The 21689-nt window shown below is 68.7% G+C and overlaps 6 protein-coding genes across 6 annotated transcripts; 5 read left to right on the top strand and 1 right to left on the bottom strand.

Moving 5' to 3' along the window:
• Positions 1-537: 537 nt before the first annotated feature.
• Positions 538-2172, top strand: MPZ (myelin protein zero; the record flags this gene model as incomplete). The annotated part of the gene is made up of 6 exons (XM_080361145.1): positions 538-601; positions 1052-1218; positions 1306-1519; positions 1608-1743; positions 1849-1909; positions 2016-2172. The coding sequence occupies 6 exons, from the start codon at positions 538-540 to the stop codon at positions 2118-2120; spliced, it is 747 nt and encodes a 248-aa protein (XP_080217271.1). The 3' UTR covers positions 2121-2172.
• Positions 2173-5810: 3638 nt separating this feature from the next.
• Positions 5811-8734, top strand: NR1I3 (nuclear receptor subfamily 1 group I member 3; the record flags this gene model as incomplete). Its single annotated transcript, XM_080361104.1, has 8 exons — positions 5811-5983; positions 6190-6320; positions 6658-6848; positions 6927-7135; positions 7882-8027; positions 8105-8221; positions 8294-8399; positions 8485-8734. The coding sequence occupies 8 exons, from the start codon at positions 5811-5813 to the stop codon at positions 8612-8614; spliced, it is 1203 nt and encodes a 400-aa protein (XP_080217230.1). The 3' UTR covers positions 8615-8734.
• A 5-nt stretch (positions 8735-8739) lies between these two features.
• TOMM40L (translocase of outer mitochondrial membrane 40 like) lies at positions 8740-11159 on the bottom strand. Its single transcript, XM_080361068.1, has 9 exons — positions 10951-11159; positions 10285-10352; positions 10092-10184; positions 9853-9954; positions 9655-9760; positions 9455-9577; positions 9269-9345; positions 9089-9191; positions 8740-9018 (listed from the first exon to the last, which is right to left on the bottom strand). The coding sequence occupies exons 1-9, from the start codon at positions 11045-11047 to the stop codon at positions 8879-8881; spliced, it is 909 nt and encodes a 302-aa protein (XP_080217194.1). The 5' UTR covers positions 11048-11159; the 3' UTR covers positions 8740-8878.
• Positions 11160-12694: 1535 nt separating this feature from the next.
• Positions 12695-13086, top strand: APOA2 (apolipoprotein A2; the record flags this gene model as incomplete). The annotated part of the gene is made up of 2 exons (XM_080361059.1): positions 12695-12900; positions 12969-13086. 2 exons carry the CDS (start codon positions 12695-12697, stop codon positions 13084-13086), a joined length of 324 nt encoding a protein of 107 aa, XP_080217185.1.
• A 278-nt stretch (positions 13087-13364) lies between these two features.
• On the top strand, positions 13365-14822 carry UFC1 (ubiquitin-fold modifier conjugating enzyme 1). The gene is made up of 6 exons (XM_080361035.1): positions 13365-13500; positions 13633-13700; positions 14124-14187; positions 14274-14350; positions 14426-14516; positions 14626-14822. The coding sequence occupies exons 1-6, from the start codon at positions 13378-13380 to the stop codon at positions 14695-14697; spliced, it is 495 nt and encodes a 164-aa protein (XP_080217161.1). The 5' UTR covers positions 13365-13377; the 3' UTR covers positions 14698-14822.
• Positions 14823-15131: 309 nt separating this feature from the next.
• On the top strand, positions 15132-21321 carry USP21 (ubiquitin specific peptidase 21). Its single transcript, XM_080361012.1, is given in 14 exon segments — positions 15132-15185; positions 16804-17567; positions 17570-17610; positions 18410-18469; positions 18649-18772; positions 18854-18965; positions 19070-19207; positions 20027-20091; positions 20184-20287; positions 20362-20448; positions 20525-20603; positions 20716-20823; positions 20916-21030; positions 21121-21321. Coding segments are annotated over 14 exon segments (1935 nt in total). The 5' UTR covers positions 15132-15138; the 3' UTR covers positions 21212-21321.
• The last annotated feature ends 368 nt before the right edge of the window (positions 21322-21689 follow it).

The following is a 21689-nucleotide window of genomic DNA, read 5'->3' as shown; positions in this document are numbered from 1 at the left end:
TATCGGTGGCACCGGGACGGGAGGGGACACAGCGGTGGCACCGGGACAAGAAGGGACACAGCGGTGGCCCCAGGACCGGAGGGGACACAGCGGTGGCATCAGGACGGGAGGGGACACACCGGTGGCCCCAGGATGGGAGGGGACATATCGGTGGCCCCAGGACCGGAGGGGACACAGCGGGGTCCGTCCCCGGGACCCTCCGCTCCCCGCGCTCCGGTGCGCTCCGGCTCCGGCCGCATTCCTGCCGAGCCGCCCCCGCCGCGGCGGGAATGCGGCCGCACAAAGGGCGCTGTGTCCCGGCCCCCCGCCCGCGCCCCCCTGCTCGCCCATGGCCACACTCAATGTCCCCTTTGAGCCCCGGCTGCCCGGTGCCCCCGGTGCCCCCACCTGCCCGGCGCCCATTGGCCCGAGGCCGCGGCTCCGCGGGCATCGCCCGGTGCCGCCGGCTCTTAAACCTCGGCCCCCGGCCCCCGGCACCCTCCGGCCCGTCGCTCAGCCCTCCATGCGGCTCGGAGCCGGCCGGTGACAGCAGCCAGCATGTCGCAGGGTGCCGAGGGCAGCGGGTGCCTCCTCCTCCTCGCCGGGCTGCTCGCGGTGCTGGGTAAACTGGGGACGGGGAACTGGGGCTGCTCATCCTCAAATCCGGGGTGCTGGGGAGGGGGCGACCGGGAGGCTCCAGACCCCCAGGAGGTGACTGTGGGGCTGGTGGCCACCTACTTTTGGGACTGTCACCCATGGTGGTGATGCTGCGGGGATGATGCTGCAGTGTCCCTGTCACCTGGCTGCAAGGAGGGTCCCAGCATCAGCCACCTCCTTAGGGACAGGAGAAGGTGCTGGACCCTGCTGCGGTCCCCAGGTGACGCTGGCACTGGGACACGGTCCCTGTGGGGACATCAGGGAGGAGGGTCCGTGTGGTGGCACAAGGAGCCACTGTCCCCCCACAGCCCTTGTGTTTTCTCCAGGGCCACCAAAAGCCCTTGGTGGCAGCACAGGGCTGGTGTTGGGGTGTGACAGGGTCCCTATGGGGCTGATGGGTTTGTCCCCCCGGCAGGGCCATCCCCGACATCCTCCATCCACGTGTACACGCAGCGGGAGGTTTACGGCACCGTGGGCTCCCCCGTCACCCTCTCCTGCAGCTTCTGGTCCAGCGAGTGGATCTCTGAGGACATCTCCATCACCTGGCACTTCCAGGCCGAGGGCAGCCGTGACAGCATCTCTGTAAGCGCCTGCTCCTCTGTGGGGGGCGACCTGGTGTGCCTGGAGCCACCATCACCCCAATGTCCATCTGTCTGTCCATGTCGCTAGATATTCCACTACGCCAAGGGTCAGCCCTACATCGATGACGTGGGCACCTTCAAGGAGCGGATGGAGTGGGTGGGCAACCCCCGCCGCAAGGACGGCTCCATCGTCATCCACAACCTGGACTACACCGACAACGGCACCTTCACCTGCGACGTCAAGAACCCGCCCGACATCGTGGGCAAGTCCTCCCAGGTCACGCTCTACGTCTTCGAGAAAGGTACGGGACGGTGCTGGCGCTTCCCCCTCCCCTGCCTCAGTTTCCCCACCGTGGGCAGGGGGCTGAGTGGGTGCTGGTGTCCCCGCAGTGCCCACCCGCTATGGTGTGGTGCTGGGCTCCATCATCGGCGGGGCCCTGCTGCTGGTGGCCGTGGTCGTGGCCCTGGTCTATCTCATCCGCTACTGCTGGCTGCGGCGGCAGGTGGCCCTGCAGCGACGGCTCAGGTGAGACCCCACCCCATTGGGGCCAAAAAGACCCCAAAATGGGGCTGAACCAGCGAGGGGTCGGTGTTTCCGAGCTGCATTTTCTCCTTTCCGCCCCAATTTTAGCGCCATGGAGAAGGGGAAGCTGCAGCGATCGGCCAAGGACGCGTCCAAGCGCAGCCGGCAGGTGAGTATGAGGGGTTGGGGAGGGGGGTGAACCCCTCTCCTGCTTTTTGGGGTGGGAGGAGAGGCTGCTGGGGGCACCGCGGTGCCGATGCCGCCCCATCCCACAGGCACCGGTGCTCTACGCCATGCTGGACCACAGCCGCGGCACCAAAGCGGCCAGCGAGAAGAAACCCAAGGGAGCCCCCGGGGACTCCCGCAAGGATAAGAAATAGCGGTTAGCGGGCAGGGAAGGTACCGCGGGGGCGGCCGCCGGGGCCCCCCGGCCCCCCAAAGTCGTCATGACCATCGAGATGGAGCTGCGGGGGGAGGCCCCCGAGGCTGCGCGCCCCCCGCCCGCCGTCCGCTCCCCCAGCAGGGGCAGCCTCAAGAGCGCCCTGATGAACATCATCAAGCCCAATGCCGAGACATGACGGGGTGCGGCGCCCCCCGGCTCCGGGAAGTAGCCGCCCCGGGGTGGGGGACACGGCGAGGAGCGGGGTGTGGTCCTCGCCCCGTGTCCCCCCCACCTCGGGGACACCCCGGTGTCCCCCCGCCCCATCCCGAAGCCCCTCGGTCGGTACCTTCCTCTGCGCAACCGCTGCCCTGCCCAGCCCCGGGCTCTGATGTAATTTTTCTGTTTGAAGATGCAAACACTGAATTTTGAGTCTGTCCCCCCCCCCGCAAGCTGCCTCGGTCCCCCCTCCCCAGGGACCTGCAGGGTCCCCGTGGGACCGAGCTGCCTCCGTCCCTTCCTAGTGTCCCCCCCCCCAAAACCAATCTCCGGGAGGGTTTTTCTCTGCCCACGTCGTTGCTCCTTTTCTGGCCGTTTTCTCGTCTCTCCCCACGACCGAGCCCAAATGACGTCATGGGGTGGCCCCCCGCCCCGTCCCCTCCGTCCCCCTCCCGTCCCCCATTAACCCTCCCGCCCCGTAACCCCCCGGCCCCCCCACGTCGACCGGAGCCTCGTGGAGGAGGAGAAGCTGCGGCCCGGCTGGGGGACCCCCGGTGCCCGTCACCCGGTGCCCATCACCCGGTGCCCGTTTTTCTATGTCCCGTCCGTGTCCCCACGGCACCGTTAATAAAACTCACATCTCCAGGAGCGCAGTGTCACCCCGGCTCGAAGTGGGGGTGTTCGGGGGTGCGGGGTGGGGCGGTGCTGAGCACTTGCGAACTCATCACACGGAGGGTCTCCAGCTCCCATAGAGAAAAGGGCAGCGCTGCCGCTGTGCCTCAGTTTCCCCAGGGGTGAAGTGATGGATCATGGCTGCGACCCACCCCAGGACCACCCACCTCGTCCCATCAAGCGTTTGAGTTAATTAACGGCCACCACCCTTGAGCTTGAGCCCACGGGGGGTCCCCGCGCTGCCCCCGGGGCTATAATTGTCTTTTCCCTAATAAGTCTGCAAAGCGAGCGGGGGCCGAGCCCCGGCCCGGGGTGTCCCCTGGGCCCTGCGTGTCCCTTGGCCACGGACGCTGTTTTTCTTTCCAGGAGCTATTTCTGCCACTGCGGCTCCACGCCGGGTCCCTGTGTCCCCATTTACCTCGTGGTACTGGGCAGCTTTTCGCGTCTGAGCACAGAGAGCCCCCCCAAATGGCTCATTTTAAACCCTCCCCCCCATATTTCTCGCGGTGGTGCCGAGGTCGCCACTCCGGGCAGAATTTTAGGGGAAAAACTCCAAATTTGAGGGTGATGGGAAACCGCTGGTGGGCGGGGGGGTGAAGCCGTTCCCAAAGCGCCAGTCAAAGCGGGGAACCCACCACCCACAGCTCAGGGACACACCTGCCTGTGCCCCCCACTCCCCAAGTGGGGACATTCGCCCCAGGGACGGGCTGCACCCCATTCCCCCATAGAACGGGGACTCGGGGGGTGTCACCACCTGGGGAACAATCTCCACACCCCCCCCCTGCATAGACCACACACCAGCCCGGCTCCTCTCCCATGACGTTTTATTCTTTACACATGCTAAAATCCTCCCCCCGCCGCCAGGCGAGAGGACGGTGACAATGACAGGAATGTGGGGAGGGAGCGGTGCGAAGATGGGGAGTCCTGGTGGGCTGCAGCAAGTCCCTCCCGCCGTGTCGCACCCCCCGGGATGGGACAGGAGCTCCCCCCGCTCAAGGGACACCGGTGAGTGTGTGTCCCCCCCCCCCAACACGCCCAGGGGCAGGAAAATCGGAACCGCTCCGGGGAAAAAGGCGATTGCGCGCCAGCCCCTCGCCCAAGGGCCACCTCCCCTCCGGTGGACACAGGACTCGGTGTTGTCCCCCCCACATCGACCCCCAGCTGCACCCAGGGTGGGCGAGGGACGGGCTGAGCCCCCCCCGGCCCCGCTCGCTGTCCCCCCGGTGCGGCGGAGCTCAGGATGGGGTTGTAGGGGGGGGACCCGGGACCCCGCAGCCTCTCAGGGTCCCGACTCCTTCTTGCGCTTCTGGAAGCGGCGGAATTTGCCCTGGATGGCGAGCGCGGCTTTTTCCGTCTCGGGTGCGCTCAGGTCGATGTCGATCTCCTCCTCCTCCTCCTCCTCCTCCACCTTCTTGGGGTCGCCGGCTTTGGCTGGGAGGGGGGACACACACAGGATGGGGGTTGCCCTGGTTACAGCCTGACACCCCCAAACTCACTCCGGGACACCCAGGGGACACCCCCCAGGGGCAGGGAAAGGGCAGAGCGGGTCCCCAAATCCATCCAGGTGTCACCCCCACCATGGTGGGGACACAGATCCTGGACACTCCGGGGACGGGAACAGCCAGCGGGGTCCCAGAGGGACATAGGGACAGAGGTGGCACCGGTGACAGGGCACCCCGAGGGTGCAGCCGCCGGTACCGGGCATCCTCACCTTCCTCCTGCCCGCCGGGGGCCTCCGCCGCGGGGGGGGACTCATGGTGGCTGCGCTGCGGAAGAGAAGGGGGTGCCCGGGGGTGACACGGGGCAGCAAACCCGCACCGCGGGGAACGGGCTCCATTTTACCGGGACCCCCCACGAACCTCCGGGGTCCCCCCCCACTCCAGGCACAGCATCACCGCCGTTCCCTCCTCTCCCTTTTGGCTAGAAACGAGGGGAAAATGGGAAAGCCCTCGTCTCGTCTCGTCCCTCACCTCGCTCATCGCCGCTCCGGTGCCGCCGCCGCTCCCGGTGAGCGGGGCCCCGAACGCCGCGGCCCCTTTGAAGGGGCGCGGTTGAGTGACGGCTGCGAACAGCCAATGAGACGCGGGGGCGGGGCCGAGAGGGGACCCGCCCCCCGCATGTGTCAACCCCCCCCCCCCGCGACGAATCTCGACGCCCCACCGAGCGGGAACCGGGAGGACCGGGGGGTCCGGGAGGTCGTGGCTGTTGTCACCCCCCCAGCTGCCGCCATCCAAAGGTGGGGGGTGACAGGTGGGGTGACGGGCCCTGCCCGGGGGTCCTGGGTTGGGGACACCGGTGGCACCTCCCCGCGGTGGTTGGTGGCAGGATGGCCATCGCCATGTCGCCATCTCCTCCGGGCTCTGACACCTCAAACACTGTCCCCGGCATCGACATGTCCCCTTGCCTGTCCCCATGTCCGTCCCGCCCCTGTTTGTCCCCATGTCTGTCCCATCCCTGACTGTCCCTGTGTCTGCCGTGTCCCCACCTGTCCCCGTGTCCGTCCCACCCCTGACTGTCACCATGTCTGTCCCATCCCTGACTGTCCCCGTGTCTGTCCCGTCCCCGCCTGTCCCCACTGTCCCTCCCACACCGCCTGTCCCCTCCTGCTGCCACCTCGCCCAAGTTCAAGGTTCAAACTCCACAGGGCTCCGGTTGGGAGGTGACAGGGACACGTGGGGTCCGGGTGCTCCCTCGCTGGTGACACTGACCACCGGGCACGGCCGCACTGGTGGGCACCAGCTCCCGGTTACGGCACCGCTGGGCACCTGCCGTCCCCCTGCTCCGGACACTGTCACCGGTCATGTCGAGCCCCTCGGATGTGGAGAGCAGCCCGTGCCCGCTGCCGGTCCCCATTGTCCCCGGGGGGAAGGACACGGAGCTCGAGGAGGAGAAGGTCTGCGCCGTGTGCGGGGACCGCGCCAATGGCTACCACTTCCACGTCATGACCTGCGAGGGCTGCAAAGGCTTCTTCAGGTGGGGGGTGTCACCGCGGGGGGACGGGGGTGACACAGGATGGGTGGCAGGGGATGGAGTGGGATGGGACAGCGGGGACAAGATGGGATAGGATGGGACAGGACAGGATGGGTTGAGACGGGCCAGGACAGGGTGGGATAAGGTGCTGCTCCTCTGCCCGCCCTGGGGACACGCAGTGACAGTCCCGTGGGCTCGTGTGCCCCCAGGCGCTCCATCAACAAGGGTGTCCACTTCACCTGCCCCTTCTCCCGGAGCTGCCCCGTCACCAAGGCCAAGCGGCGGCAGTGCCAGGCCTGTCGCCTCCAGAAGTGCCTGGACGTGGGCATGCGGAAGGACAGTGAGTGTGGTGACATGGGGACAGCAACACAGGGGTGACCTGAGGGGACATGGAGCAGAGGGAACCTGGATGGGAGGACATGTGGGAAAGGGGATGATGGAGACCTGGAGGTGACAATCTGGGGGGACATGGGACAGAGGAGACCAGCGTGGGTGGGGTGACACGGGAGGATGTGGGGGCAGAGGGGAGGGGGCAGCGCCGGGGCAAGGGGACAGCAAGGGACAGGGGCGTAGAAGTGACAGCAGGGGACAGGGGGGACAGGGGACTGCAGGGCAGCGGTGGCTCCGCGCGGCGCGGGGCTGTGGCTCATCCCGGTGACGGTGGCGGCGGGTGGCAGTGATCATGTCCAAGGAGGCTTTGCGGCTGCGGCGGGCGCTGCGGGGCCAGCGGCGGCGAGAGCCGCCAGGGGAGGTGACGGCAGAGGTGACGGTGGAGGTGACAGCGGAGCAGCGGGAGCTCATCGCCATGCTCATGGCAGCCCATCAGCGCACCTTCGACCCCAGCTTCTCCCAGTTCATGCATTACTGGGTGAGCAGGGACCCACCGGGGACGCGGCCGGACCCCGGGTGCCGCGGCACAGCGCTGACCCCGGTGTCACCAACACAGCCCGCCGTGCGGCTCGACGTGCCCAGCTCGCAGCCGCAGAGCCCGACGCAGCCGGGTGTCCCCACCGAGTGGCCGCTGTCCCCACGGGTGACCTGTCTGGACGAGGACGTGCTGCCCGACGTCTTCTCCATGCTGCCCCACTTCGCCGACCTCAGCACCTTCATGATCCGGCAGGTCATCAACTTCGCCAAAGAGATCCCGGTGTTCAGGTCTGCGGGGTGTGCTGGTTTAGCTAAAAACGGGTTAATTCTCCTCATGCGGTTACAAACCTTCCTTTTCCATCGCTCGTTATTTGGACTTAGTTTGAGAGCAAGAGATACCAGCCCAGCACAGTTAATGTGTTTAATTGCTCTGCTCTGAGAGCCAAGGACACTCTGAGCTCTGCCCACAGGGGGGAGGCAGCGAGGAAGGGGATGGACGGACAGAGCTGGACTGACACCCGCATTTATCAATCAGAGTATTCCAGCCAATTAGCGTCATGCTGATTATTTAAGAGTGGGGCCTTCCAGTTTCCGTCTCTCTCTTCTCTTTGCTCTTTTTGGCGCAGCCGGGGGAGTTTTGGTCGGGATGTTTAATTGAGCCTTTTGCCATTTTGCAGAGGCCTCTGGGCTGTTCTGCCTCTTTCCCTCTTTTCTCTCTCTGGGATGGGCTGTGGGACCAGGTGCCGTTTCCTGGGACTGGCTGCTCAGCGTGTTCATGAGGAATCACCTCGAGCATCTTTTATTTCTATTATATATATATACTTACTAGTAGCATATTAGTACTTTGCTATTTTATTCAACTGTCTTTATCTCGATCCAATTTCTCCCTTCCCTTTGGATTCTCTCCCCTATTGGAGTGAGTGAGCGGCTGCGCGGTTTAATTACCAGCTCGTGTTAAACCACCACGGGGGTGCCGGGGGAGAACACCCCTCTGCCCCCAGCCCTAACACCCCCACGTCACCCCCACCCCGCAGGGGTTTGCCCATCGAGGACCAGATCTCGCTGCTGAAAGGGTCCAGCCTGGAGATCTCCGTCATCCAATTCAACACGGTGTTCAACACCGAGAGCAAAGCCTGGGAGTGCGGACCGCACTGTTACACCATCAAGGACGCCATGCTGGGTGAGGGGATGTGCTGGCACCGGGGGGGAAAGGGACAGCGGTGTCCCTGTCCCCCCCTCACCGCTCTGCCCCCCTAGTCGGCTTCGAGGAGCTCCACCTGGAGGCAGTGCTCAAGTTCCACATCAGCCTGAAGAAGCTGCAGCTGCACGAGGTGGAGTACGTGCTGGTCCAGGCCATGCTGCTCTTCTCACCAGGTGGGCACCACGGGGGCCGCCGTGGGGTGTCCCCTCGGCCACGCTGACCGTCACCCCCTTTGCTGTCCTCAGACCACGCCAGCATCACCCAGCGGGACATCGTCGACCAGTTCCAGGAGAAGACGGCGCTGACGCTCAAGAGCTACATGGACCAGCAGCACCCCATGCCCGAGGGCCGGTACATACCGGGTGGAGGGGGGGGTGACACAACCACGGTCCCCACGCCGCGGGGACGGTCACCAAACCCCCCTTCCCGGCTGCAGGTTTGTGTACGCGAAGCTGCTGCTGCTGCTGACGGAGCTGCAGACGCTGAAGGTGGACAGCTTGCGGCAGATGCTGCACATCAGCGACCTGTCCTCCATGACGCCGCTGCTCTCCGAGATCATCAGCTAACGAGCCCCCCCGCGCCGTTGCCACCGCGCACCACGGGGACAAGTAAAGCTCCTTTATTTTTCCAGGCTCCGCGGGTCCCTGTGCCGCGGGAGGGACGTGGCGCTGGGGCCCCCAGACCCATGCAGCACCCACTCCTCAGCCCTGGGGTGTTAACGGCCACCACGCACTGTCACACAGTGTCCCCCGGCCGCCAAGGATCGGGCCCCCCATCCGCGGGCTCCCCGGCGGCGGCTCCCTGAGCAGGACGGTGACACCCGCGGCCGCTCAGCCCACGATGACGCTGAAGCCGCAGTGGAAACGGTTCTTCCAGTGGTTGAGGAAGGCGCCCAGAGCCAGGGTGACGGGCAGGGGGGGCAGCTTCTTCTCCAGCACCCCCCCGACGCTCCAGTTACTGTCCACGAGCCCTGCGGGGGGGACGGTGAGCGCGGGGGGGTCGGTGAGCGCCGGGGCGGTGGGCGCCGGCTCCCCGCTCACCTCTGAAGACCATGTTGGCCCGCGGCAGGTTCAGCTGGTAGCCAAAAGCGAAGGTCGTGTCTTGCAGCCGCGTGTTTGCCTCCAGCTCCACCCCCACCTGCACCTGGTGGGGGGAACAAACGTGAGACCCCGTGGGGAGCCGGGGACACGTGGGGACAGGGACAGGCGGGGGACACTCACCTGCTCGTTGGCTCGGTGGTAGTAGCTGGCGTGGGCCCCCCCGTACCCCACGTTCAGCGTCGCCACCCACTTGAGAGCTGGAAGAGAAGGCGAGCGGAGGGCGAGGGCGGTCGGGGTGCCCCCCGGGGTCAGCACATCGGCGGGGACCCCCGGGCCGTGTCCCTGTCCCCACGGCCCCCCGCGTACCCGTGTATTTGCCGGCCAGCGTCAGGATGGCTCCTTCCTCCCCCGGCCGCCGGTGATAAACCATCTCCCCCCCCAGCACCAGGCGGGGGGTGACGCTCTGCAGGAAATGGGCCACCAGGATGACTGTGGGGACAGCACGGCGCTCAGCGCCCGTCCCTTTGCGCCCCGGGGTGGGGACACGGGGGGGACACCCCGCTCACCGGACTCGCCGAGGATGTCGGGGTTGCCCAGCGTGAGGGTGGCCGTGCAGTCGTCCCCCCGGTACTCGCCGTCAAACTGCCACGTCACGAACTTGGCCTGGTGTGTCTGCGAGGGGACGGGGACCACGGGGGTCCTGTCACCACCCAGGGTGGGGGACACCCCCCCCCAACCCGGGGTCCCCTCCCGCCCGGTCCCACCTGGAAGACGGCTTTGGTGCGGATGCGCTCGGCCACCAGCTGCAGCACTTGGGCGTTGAGGCTGCCGCTGTTGTCCATGTCCCCAACCAGCGTGGGGAAGGCCTGGGGACACAGGGGGGTCAGCTGGGGACACCCCATCCCCCTGGAGCCCCTCACCTCTTGCCCATCCTGGTGGCCTTGCAGCCATTCTGTGGCCACCCAGTGTCCCCGGGCCACCCAGTGTCCCCGGGCCACCTCACCTCGGTGGGGCTGAGCTGCCGGTCGCCCACGAAGGTGGCGTTGAAGTGGTAGTTGGAGGGGCCCAGGGTGCTCATGTGAACCGTGTGTGTCACCTGCGGGGACGGCACATCAGTGGGGACCAAGGGGGTGGCCCGTGGGTGGCAGTGGCCACCCCCTGCAGCACAAGGTCCCCGTGTCCCCCCCGGTCCTGACCTGGAAGTGGCTGCTCAGGGTCTTGGTGACGATCAGCTTCACCCCCTCCATCTGCTGCGGGAAAACCTCTGCGGGAGAGGGGGGCTGAGCGGGGACACCGCTGACACCCCTCATGTCACCTGCTGCCACCCCCGGTGCCACCTGCGGCCACCCCCAGTGCCACCTGCTGTCCTCCCCAGTGTCCCCCCACCTCTCCCAGACCCCCCCTTGTCACCTAGTACCAGCCCGTCCCCCAGCGCCACCGGGAGCCTCTAAAGCTGCCGGGACCACCGGGGGTGTCCCCAGGTCCCATTGCCCCCCGGTTCTAATGTCCCCCCAGTCCCAATGTCCCCCGGTCCCAGTGCCCCCTGGTCCCGATGTCCCCCAGCCCCACTGTCCCCCTGATCCCGATGTCCCCCTGATCCCGATGCCCCCCCTGGTCCCAATGTCCCCCTGGTCCCAATGTCCTCCTGCCCCGGTGTCCCCCCGGTCCCGATGTCCCCCTGCCCCGATGCCCCCCCCGGTTCGGATGTCCCCCTGTTCCGTTGTCCCCCAGCCCTGGTGTCCCCCCGGTCCCGATGTCCCCCGGTCTAGATGTCCCCTAGTCCCGGTGTCCCCCCGGTCCCGATGTCCCCCCGGTCCCGATGTCCCCCAGCCCCGGTGTCCCGCCGGTCCCCCCGGCCGCACCTTTGCATTGCCGGTGCAGCTCGTCGAAGCTGCCGGGGCTGCCGAGCGGCTCCCCCCGGCGCGGGGCCGGCCCGGCGGGGCCCAGCGCGTTGCCCATGGCCCGACCCGGCGCTATGGCCGCCCGCCCCCCCCGGCCCCGCTGCCCGCCGCCATCACGGGCCCGGGCGCCGCCGCCGGAAGCGGCTTCGAGGGGCCGCGCCCGCCCGAGGTCGCCGCCATGTTGGGTGCGGGCAGCGCTCGGCACCCATTGGCTGAGCCGGCGGGGGCGGGGCCTCCCCGACTGCGCTGGCCAGACCCCGCGTGTGTCCCCACGCGTGTCCCTTGTCCCGATCTCCTCTGTTCCCGTGTGCCCCCATCTTCTATCCTCCACCCCCTCCGTGTCCTGTCCCCCTCGTGTCCCCTCTGTGTCCCTCCCTGCACCCCCGGGTCCCCCTGGCTGTGACCCAATTCCCACCCGTGTCCCCGCTATGTCCCCTGCCGATGTCCTCTTCTCGCCCCACGTCCCCCTCCCTGTCCCCCCTGTCCCCCCTGTCACCACCAGCAGCTTTTCTGGAAGGGGCTGCTCTGGGCAGGGACTCAGACCCCGGTGGCCCCACCAGTGACCCAGGGGACAAAGAATATTTGCCCTCGGTGCTGCCCAGGTGCCCTTTGGCCATTTGTCCCCAAACAGCGCTGGAGCTGCCGCGGGGTGTCCCCAGGGTCCCCCCCGCCCCGCGCTGAGTCACAGCGTCACGTTGGCGGCCGAGGGTCAGCGATAAGGCAGACAGTGACCTTCGCCCCACGGGTGCTGGTGGTGACCAGGGTGGGCAGCCCCCCAGGGTGACCCCACCAAGCCAGGACCCCCGGGAGCTACAGTGGTGCTAGAGTGGGGGTCCAGCGGCTTTTCTGGGGGTGCTAGTGCTGCAATAAGCCACCAGCTGCCCCCACCAGCCCAAATCCCTGAGCCATTGTCACCAACCACCTGCATCCTGCCTGGGGTCATGGGGCGCTGGGGACACAGGGACAGCGCCCGGGGGTGTGGGGCTGCGGAGGGGCCGTCCCCTGCAGTGACCGTTACCCCCGCCGTGTTTACCCGGGCCCCAGGGCAGGGGCTGGCGGGGGGATATAAGCAGCTCCTGAGGGGGGATCCACAGCTCCTGCACCCCTAGAGTCCTGCCCAGGTCAGCAGCAGCCGGTGTGGGACAGGATGGGGCTGTGGGGCAGGGATGGGGCTGTGGGGCAGGGATGGGGCAGTGGGGCAGGGATGGGGCAGTGGGGCAGGAGGGACTGTGCAGCAGGGATGGGGTTGTAGGGGGCAGGATGGGGTTGTGGGAGGCAGGATGGGGCTGTGGGGCAGGATGGGGCTGTGGGGCAGGGATGGGACTGTGCGACAGGGATGGGACTGTGCGACAGGGATGGGACTGTGCGACAGGAGGGGCTGTGCAGCAGGGATGGGGTTGTGGGGCAGACTGGGGTTCCAGGGGGCAGGATGGGGCTGTGGGGCAGGGATGGGGCAGGACGGGGACAGAGCTGCTATGGGGTGCGGTGGGAAGGGACAGGATGGTGCCAGCAAAGCTGTGGGGCTGGGACGGGGTTGTGAGCGGGACGGTGGGGCTGTGGGGCAGGAGGGAGACAAAGGTTCCATGGGGTGGGATGGAGACACTGGGGCAGCGATGGGGCAAGGAGATAGGAGCAGGACAAAGGGGACAGGAGGGGCTGGTGGAGCCAGCGCTGCCCCGTCCCGCAGCCTCCTTGCCCTGCCGAGATGAAGGCGCTTTTGGCCGCGCTGCTGCTGCTGCTCTGCGCCTGCCGCCTCCAGGCCGCCCTGGTGCGGCGCGAGGCCCCGGCCGAGGACACGGCTCCCGCCACCCTCGACAGCTTCTTCACCCGCCAGTTCCAGACCCTCTCGGAGTTCATGACCAAGGAGCTGCCCCAGAAGCTGCAGGCGGAGGAGCTGCGCAGCCAGGCCGAGTATGAGGGGGGACAGGGGGGACCCCTCAGCTGCCCCCGGACCCCTCCTCATCGCCGCTTCTCCCCAGGGCATACCTGGACCGGGCCAACAAGCAGCTGGCACCGCTGGCCCAGGAGCTGCGCAGCAACTTCGTGGGGCTCTTCACTTCCCTGCTGGATCTGGGCAAGGGCGAGGGGAAGCCCTGAGCGCCCACCCCGCGACAATAAAGCGTTGGAGCCGCCACTGTGTCCCTGTTTTTTTTTGGGGGGGAGGGGGAACATAACAAGGGCTGAGACCCGACAAACTCAATTCTGCCCGCACTAAAGATGGAGGCGTGGAAACGGCGTCGCGCCCGCCACGTGCCCCTAGTAAAGATGGCGCCCTACGCCCACCCGCCTCCCGTGTGTTACGCCCCTAAGCAAGATGGCGGCGGGAGGCTCGGTGAGTCTTCAAGCGTCACTTCCGCCCCCAGCCAAAATGGGCGGCTTCCGGTGAGCATGGCTGACGAGGCGGCGCGGCGGGCGGTGGCGGAGCTGCCGCTGCTGCGAACGGCGGCGGGGCCGCGGGACCGGGACGGCTGGGCGCCGCGGCTGAAGGAGGAGTACCGCGCCCTCATCCAGGTGCGACCCCGCCGCTCCGGGCCCCTGGGCTTCCCCGCTTCCCTCCCGGTTCCCCCGGTCCCTCCCGGTCCCTCCCGGTTCCCCCGGTCCGCGGGCTCGGGGCGGCCCCGCTCACCCCCGCTCCCCCCGCAGTACGTGGAGAACAACAAACGTGCCGATAACGACTGGTTCCGCCTGGAGTCCAACGCCGAGGGCACCCGGTGGGTGAGCGGGGACGGGACGGGCTTCCCCCCCCCACCCGCAGCCGCTCCGGTGTCGGGGGTCCCGGGACTGAGCGGGGCGGGGGTCCCGGGACTGAGCGGGGCGGGGGTCCCGGGACTGAGCGGGGCGGGGGTCCCGGGACTGAGCGGGGCGGGGGTCCCGGGACTGAGCGGGGCGGGGGTCCCGGGACTGAGCGGGACGGAGGTCCCGGGACCGAGCGGGGCGGGGGGTCCCGGGACCGAGGGGAGTGGGGGTCCCGGGACCGAGCGGGGCGGGGGTCCCGGGACCGAGCGGGGCGGGGGTCCCGGGACCGAGCGGGGCGGGGGTCCCGGGACCGAGCGGGACGGGGGTCCCGGGACCGAGCGGGACGGGGGTCCCGGGACTGAGGGGGGTGGGGGCCGGGCCTCCCCGGTGTGTTGCAGGTGGTTCGGGAAGTGCTGGTACATCCATGAGCTGCTCAAGTACGAGTTCGGCATCGAGTTTGACGTGAGTGGGGAGGAGACGGGGGGTGCTGGGGGGACCGTGGGGCTGGGGGGGGGGCGGGAGGCGCTGACCCCCGTGTCCCCCTCCAGATTCCGGTGACCTACCCCGCCACTGCCCCAGAGATCGCCATCCCCGAGCTGGACGGGAAGACGGCCAAGATGTACAGGTTGGGAGGGGTGTCCCGGGGTTGTTCCCGCCCCTGGGGAGGCTTTGGGGGCTGACGGTTCCCCCCTCCCCGCAGAGGGGGCAAGATCTGCCTAAGCGACCACTTCAAGCCCCTCTGGGCCAGGAACGTCCCCAAATTCGGCTTGGCCCATCTGATGGCGCTGGGGGTGAGTCCAAGGTGTCACCCGTGGCCGGGGGGGGGTGTCACCCGCGGGGGGCGGGGTTGTCACCCGAGGGGGGTGTCCCCATGGGGCCACTCACCCTCTGTCCCCACAGCTGGGCCCCTGGCTGGCCGTGGAAATCCCGGACCTGGTCGCCAAAGGCATCATCCAGCACAAAGAGAAGTGAGCGCACGGGGAGGAGGTTTGGGGGTGCTGCCCCCCCGAGGGGTGCTGTCCCCCCTGGCCTCCCCACCTACTCCCGCCTCCCCCCTCGCTTTGCTGCTGCTGCCCAATAAACTGTTCAGCCCTGGATTTGCCCTTGCTTGCTGCACTGGGGGGGGCCCGGCGAGGGGCTGGGGGATCCCGTCCACCCCCTCCACGGCCTCAGTGGTTCCGCCGCCCCGCGCGACCCCGCAGTGCCACAGAATTCGGGGACGCTGTCGCTTTAAGAAGAACGGGCGCGGCGGCGGCCCCTTTAAGAGCGACGGGGCGGGGGGGGGGGGGCGACGCCGCTCGGTCTCCATGGCGACGCAGAAGCGTCAGGCTGGGGGCGTGGTCCGGGGTCGGCGCAGGCGCAGTGCGGCGCGTGAGGCCGGCGGGGGCGGGGCGGCGGGCGGGAGGAGCAAAGATGGCGGCGGGCGCTGCGGGAGTTGTTGCCATGGCGGCCCGCGGCAGGTACCGGCGGGCGGCGGCCCGCGGGGGCGGGGGGCACCGGCGGCACCGGGAGGCGGGGGGGGCTCTGCCGGGCCGGGCAGCGCGGCCGAGGGGGCAGCGGTGTCCCGCGGTACCGCAGGGGGTGGGACGCGGCGGGGGGACCGGGCCCCGGCGGGGCGGGGGGTGATGCCCGCGGGGGGACGGGCCATGCCCGGGGTGACCGGAGCCGGGGACAGCGGTGGGGCGGGACACAGAGGGCAGGGCCGGGATCCCGGGGCCGGCGGCTGTTGCCACCGGTGTGACCGGCCCCGCGGGGCCCTTCGCTCTGGACGTGCTGCGGCGGGGATCCCGGCCGCCCGTCCTCCCTGCCCGCCGCACCGAGCTCCCCGGGGCAGCCATCGCTGCTGGGCACCGGCAGCATCTACGCGGGGCCCGCAGCCCCGGTACTGGCTGCAGGAACCCGCTCCCGGTGCTGCTGGTGCCCCCAGAACTCACCCACCGCCTTGGGGATGTGGCTTAGTGCCAGGGGGCTGTGGGGTCCCACCAGGGACTGTGGGGTCCCACCAGGGCCGTGGGGTCTCACCAGGGACTGTGGGGTCTCACCAGGGCCGTGGGGTCTCATCAGAGACTGTTTGGCCTCACCAGGGACTGTGGGGTCTCACTGGGGCCATAGGGTCTCATTGGGGCTGTGGGGTCTCACCAGGGCCGTGGGGTCTCACCAGAGACTGTTTGGTCTCACCAGGGCCATAGGGTCTCATTGGGGCCATAGGGTCTCATTGGGGCCATAGGGTCTCACTGGGGCCATGGGGTCTGACCGAGGCTGTGGGGTCTCACCAGAGACTGTTTGGCCTCACCAGGGACTGTGGAGACTCACCAGGGCCATAGGGTCTCATTGGGGCCATAGGGTCTCACTGGGGCCATGGGGTCTCACCGAGGCTGTGGGGTCTCACCGAGGCTGTGGGGTCTCACCAGGGCCATAGGGTCTCACTGGGGCCATAGGGTCTCACTGGGGCCATAGGGTCTCACCAAGGCTGTGGGGTCTCACTGGGGTCATGGAGTCTCATCAGGGGCTGTAGGGTCTCACTGGGGCCATGGGGTCTCACTGAGGCTGTGGGGTCTCACCAGGGCCATATGAGGTCTCACTAGGGACTCTGGAGTCTCACCAGGGCCATAGGGTCTCACTGGGGCCATGGGGTCTCACTGGGGCCATAGGGTCTCACTGGGGTCATGGAGTCTCACCAGGGCCATAGGGTCTCACTGGGGCCATGGGGTCTCACTGGGGTCATGGAGTCTCACCAGGGCCATAGGGTCTCACTGGGGCCATGGGGTCTCACTGGGGCCATAGGGTCTCACTGGGGTCATGGAGTCTCACCAGGGGCTGTAGGGTCTCACTGGGGCCATGGGGTCTCACCGAGGCTGTGGAGTCTCACCAGGGCCACACTGCCCCCCGGCCCCATCCGCTGACCCGGCGCATCTCTCCTTGTGCCGCAGGGCCCCCCGCGGACGGGACGTTCCGGCCGGCCGCTCGCCGCGGGGGGCTGTGAGCGGTGCCGGCGGCGAGAGAGGTGGGTTTTCACCCCGGTGCCCCCCGCGTGCCAACCCAGCGCCACCATCTTCAGCCGGGTCCCTCTCCCCGCAGGGCGTCCCCCTCGGCCGTCCCCGCCATGCCGCAAGCCTCGGAGCACCGCGTCGGCCGCACCAGGGACCACGCCGTCGTCACCTCGCAGCCCAAGGCGGCCGCCAAGCTGCCCAGCGGGCACCGGGCGCTGAGCCAGGAGCGCCACGCCGCAGCCCTGGCGTCCGCCGCCGCCAACGGCCTCTCCCCGGCGCCCAAGCTTCGCCTGCTGCCGCCGCGGCCCAGCGCGCTGGATGAGCGCGGCAAGAAGCTGGAGCTGGACCGCGGCCGGGCGTCCAAGCGGGGGGAGGCTCTGCGCAGCTCGGCGTGCCGGCGTGGGCCCGTGAAGGCGGACCACGCGGTGCGGGTGCCCGGCTCTCCGCAGGCGGCCGCGGTGCCGGGCGGCGCCTCCTTCTCGCTGCCCGTCGGGGCGTCGCTGGCCGGGCGCGAGGCCGAGCACCGGCGGAGCAACCTGGCCCGCTCCAAATCCATCAGCATCGGGGACCTGAGCCAGGGCGGTGGCGGCGGTGGCGGCCGCGCCGAGGACGTGGCGGCGGTGCTGAGCCGGCTGGTGCTGAGGGACTGCGGCCACCAGCTGAGCTCCGGCTCGCTGGCGCTCAGGAGAAGCTCCTCGCTCCGCAGGGTCAACATCTCGCCGGGGCTGGACGGGAAGCCCGCGACCCCGCTGCTCTCCATCCGGCCCGAGGGCTGCCTGCGGACTCGTGCCCCCAACCCCCCGTACGCCCACAGCCCCGACGGCCCCCGCGCCCACCAGCCCCCCCCTGGGCAGAGCCCCCGGCGCCCGGCAGGACCGAGGAGAAGGTGACAGCTGTAAGAGCATTGGGATTTGTCCCCAGCGGCAGCTTTGCTTGCATCGGGTGACACCAGGGGTGCCGGTCTCACCTCTCCCCTTTTCATTCCCTGCTTGTAGAACGGTTGGGTCCCTCATCTCCGGGGGTGCTGGCGGGCACTGCGCCCTGTCCGCATCGTCCCTGTGGGCTCCGTCATCCGCTTGCCCTGGTCCTTGTGTGGGATTAGATGCTGTGAAATCCCGTGTCGGGCCCACGGGGGGACAGGGATGCGGCTCGGCCCCCCATGGCACGTCCCCCGCCAGCGGCACAGGGCTCCTGAGCCCCCCGCTCCGCTCTCCGGCGCGGCGGGTGCATTCGCCTCCGCGCCCCGTTCCCCGCTGTCCCCGCGGTGGCTCTCCCGCTAATTAATCCCCCCGAGATGAGCCTCCAGCCATGCCCAGAATAGCCAGGGGAAATCGGATCAGCTAATGAGCTGTGGCAGAGGGGCCCGGCGAAGCCGGTGCCGCAGTCGCGTCCCGGCGCCCCGGGCGGTGCCGGAGCCGGTCCCGCAGCCATGCCGGGGCTGGTGGAGCTGCCGCGCCGGCTGCACCGCACGCTGCTCACCCGGCGGGAGCTGCAGGGCCGCGGCGCCGACATCTCCGAGTCGGTGGTACACACGGCGGTCATGGGGCTGCTGCTCGTCAGCGGCGAGGTGACGCCTGCGCCGCTGCGTCCGGCCGTCTGTCCCACCGTCTGTCCGGCCGTGGGGACTGCGGGGCGGCCGGGGGGGTTTGCTGCGCAGGGATGGGTCTCACTCCTGTCCCTCTGTGTCCCCGCAGACCCACCACACGCTGCTGCTGGGCTCGGGCCACGTCGGCCTCAGGAACCTGGGTAACACGGTAAGCGCCCGCGTCCCCGTGTCCCCTCTGCCCTGGGTGTGCAGGGACCCCTGTGCTCACAGCACCCAGGACCGCTGCATCCCCAGAGACCCCGCAGCCCTTTTGTGGGTACAGTACCACGAGGGGACAGTGCGGGGACACCAGGCCCGGGTGTCACCGCGTCCCCGCGCTCCCCGCAGTGCTTCATGAACGCCGTGCTGCAGTGCCTGAGCAGCACCAAACCGCTGCGGGACTATTGCCTGCGCCGCGACTTCCAGCTGGAGCAGCCGCCCGGCCCCCGCGCCCCCCAGGAGCTCACCGAAGGTGGGACCGGGCCCCCCCCGCTGCTAATCTCTTATATAACCCCCCCCCCACCCGGCACTGACACCTGCCACCTCCCCGCAGCCTTCGCCGATGTCATCGCCGCACTCTGGCACCCCGAGTCCTCCGAGGCCGTCAACCCCGGGCGCTTCAAGGCCGTCTTTCAGAAATACGTCCCCTCCTTCACCGGGTACAGGTGAGGCTGCACCTTCACCCTGCATTGGGGTACGCCCTGGAGCCCCCACATCCCGGTGGGGGGACCCGTGGGGCGGTGGGCACGATGGGTCCCTCCCGCCGCAGCCAGCAGGACGCGCAGGAGTTCCTCAAGTTCTTCATGGACCGGCTGCACGTGGAGATCAACCGCAAGGGCCGCCGGACACCCAACATCCTCGCGGACGCCCGGCGGACCCCGGCGCTCGAGGAGCCTGAGACGCTGAGGTGAGGGACGGGGGTCCCGCCATGGGGACACAGCCCTGGGGAGGGGACACAGCCCTGGGGAGGGGACACAGCCCTGGCCATGGGGATACAGCTCCAGCCATGGGGACAGAATCCCAGCCATGGGGACACATCCCTGGCCATGGGGACACAGCCATGGCTATGGGGACATGGCCCTGGCTATGGGGACACAGCTCCAGCCATGGGGACAGAATCCCAGCCATGGGGACAGAATCCCAGCCATGGGGACACATCTCTGGCCATGGGGACACAGCCATGGCTATGGGGACATGGCCCTGGCTATGGGGACACAGCTGTGGGGAGGGGACACATCCCCAGCTGTGGGGACGGGACACGGCCCCAGCCATGGGGACAGAATCCCACCCATAGGGACAGAATCCTGGCCATGGGGACACAGCCCTGGCCATGGGGACACGGCCCCGGCCATGGGGACACAGCCTTGGGGAGGGGACACAACCCCGGCCATGGGGACACAGCCTTGGGGAGGGGACACATCCCCGGCCATGGGGACACATCCTCGGCCATGGGGATACAGCCTTGGGGAGGGGACACATTCTTGGCCATGAGGACACTGCCCTTGTCATGGGGACACATGCCCTAGTCAGGGGGACACATCCCCGGCCATGGGGACACATCTCTGGCCATGGGGACACTGCCCTAGTCATGCGGACACATCCCCGGCCATGGGGACACATCCTCACCCATGGGGACACTGCCCCAGCCATGGGGACACTGCCCCAATCCTGGGGACACATCCCCGGCCATGGGGACACATCCCAACCCACCCTCCTCCCTCCGCAGTGACGACGAACGCGCCAACCAGATGTGGAAGCGATACCTGGAGAGGGAGGACAGCAAGATCGTGGGTGAGCGCTGGCGCGTGGGGTGACCCCTCCAGACCCCCCAAACCCGCCCAGGGTGCCCCCCATGGCCTCACCCCCCACCCCTCACCCCCCAGATCTCTTTGTGGGGCAGCTGAAGAGCTGCCTGAAGTGCCAGGCGTGCGGCTACCGCTCCACCACCTTCGAGGTGTTCTGCGACCTCTCCCTGCCCATCCCAAAGGTAGGAATGGGGCACAGCCCCCCGGTGTCCCCTTGTCCCCCTTGTCCCCCCCACCTGACCCTGTCCCCCTGCAGAAAAGCTTTGCGGGGGGGAAGGTCTCGCTCCACGACTGCTTCAGCCTCTTCACCAAGGAGGAGGAGCTGGACTCCGAGAACGCCCCGGTGAGCACCCAAGCCCCGTGTCCCCCCACCCAGGACCCCCCCCAACCCTCTCTCACTGTCCCCGTGTCACCGGCAGGTCTGTGACAAGTGCCGGCAGCGGACGCGGAGCACGAAGAAGCTGACGATCCAGCGCTTCCCCCGCATCCTGGTGCTCCGTATCCTTTTGGGGATGGTGGTGCAGGGGAGACCCTCGCGGTGGGGGGGGTGTCCTGGGAGCGGGTGTCCCCCTCCCACAGCCTCTTGGGGTGTCCCTTGACGCTGCCCCAGACCTGAACCGGTTCTCCACCACCCGCTACTCCATCAAGAAGTGCTCGGTCTTTGTGGACTTCCCCCTGCAGCAGCTCAACCTGCGCGAGTTCGCCAGCGAGAAGGCGGGTGAGGCGCTGGGGGGGACACACAGTGTTGGGGGGACACACTGTGGGGCGGGACACACAATGGGGACACCAACCCCTCTTCCCCACCCCCAGGCAGCCCCGTCTACAGCCTCTACGCGCTGTGCAACCACTCGGGCAGCGTGCACTACGGACACTACACCGCGTTCTGCCGCGACCAGGCCGGCTGGCGCGTCTACAACGACTCCCGGTAGGTGCCCCCTGGACTCCCCCAGACCCCCCACCCCGGCCCTGCGCCCCCCTCCCAAGTGGGGCAGCCAGGCTGAGGGTGCTGCCGCAGCGTCTCGCCCATCAGCGAGAACCAGGTGCCGTCCAGCGAGGGCTACGTCCTGTTCTACGAGCTGGAGGAGCCCCCGGGCCGGCGGCCGTGAGCCCCCCGAGCCCCCCGCGGCAGGGCTGCTCCACCCCCTGGGGCCAGGCAGGGACACAGGGCGGGGGCCGCAGCCCGCGCAGCCCCGGGCGGGGCTTTTGTGAATAAATTTACTAAAAAAAAAACCCGAAAAGCGCAAATTTGGAGGCGGGAAGGGCTGGGAAACCGCGCCGGAGGGGCGGGGCTGCAAGGAAAGGGGCGTGGTTATAAAAAAGGGGCGGGGGTGCAGATGAAGGGGTGTGGCTATGGAAAAGGGGCGGGATCGACGGCTGGGTATGTAGAAAGGGGCGTGGCTAGTGGCAGAAGGGGCGTGGCCTGCTTCTGGATTGGAGGTTCTGGAGCTGAGGGGCGGGGCTGGTCGTTGGCCACAGGGGGCGGGGCGTCGTAGCGTGCCGCTGGGCGGCCCCCGCGCCTGTCCGTCACGGGCTAGCGTCGTACCATTGGCCTGCCGCGCCCCTAGCCCCGCCTCCTCCCCTGTC

The sequence above is a fragment of the Nesoenas mayeri genome, assembly GCF_963082525.1.
Source record: "Nesoenas mayeri genome assembly, chromosome: 30".
Lineage (NCBI taxonomy): Eukaryota > Metazoa > Chordata > Aves > Columbiformes > Columbidae > Nesoenas > Nesoenas mayeri.
The sequence above is the reverse complement of the archived record's forward strand: the minus strand, read 5'-3'. Positions and strand labels throughout refer to the sequence as shown.

Excerpts from the sequence above, each read along its gene's own strand:
- TOMM40L (XM_080361068.1), bottom strand. The coding sequence starts at position 11,047 with ATGGGCAACGCGCTGGGCCCCGCCGGGCCGGCCCCGCGCCGGGGGGAG. Across the intron at positions 9,955-10,091 it reads GGCAGCTCAGCCCCACCGAG|GCCTTCCCCACGCTGGTTGG; the intron begins GTGAGGTGGCCC and ends CTGTGTCCCCAG. Across the intron at positions 9,346-9,454 it reads GCTGGCCGGCAAATACACGG|CTCTCAAGTGGGTGGCGACG; the intron begins GTACGCGGGGGG and ends CTTCTCTTCCAG.
- UFC1 (XM_080361035.1), top strand. The coding sequence starts at position 13,378 with ATGGCTGACGAGGCGGCGCGGCGGGCGGTGGCGGAGCTGCCGCTGCTG. Across the intron at positions 14,188-14,273 it reads AGTTCGGCATCGAGTTTGAC|ATTCCGGTGACCTACCCCGC; the intron begins GTGAGTGGGGAG and ends GTCCCCCTCCAG. Across the intron at positions 14,517-14,625 it reads CCCATCTGATGGCGCTGGGG|CTGGGCCCCTGGCTGGCCGT; the intron begins GTGAGTCCAAGG and ends CTGTCCCCACAG.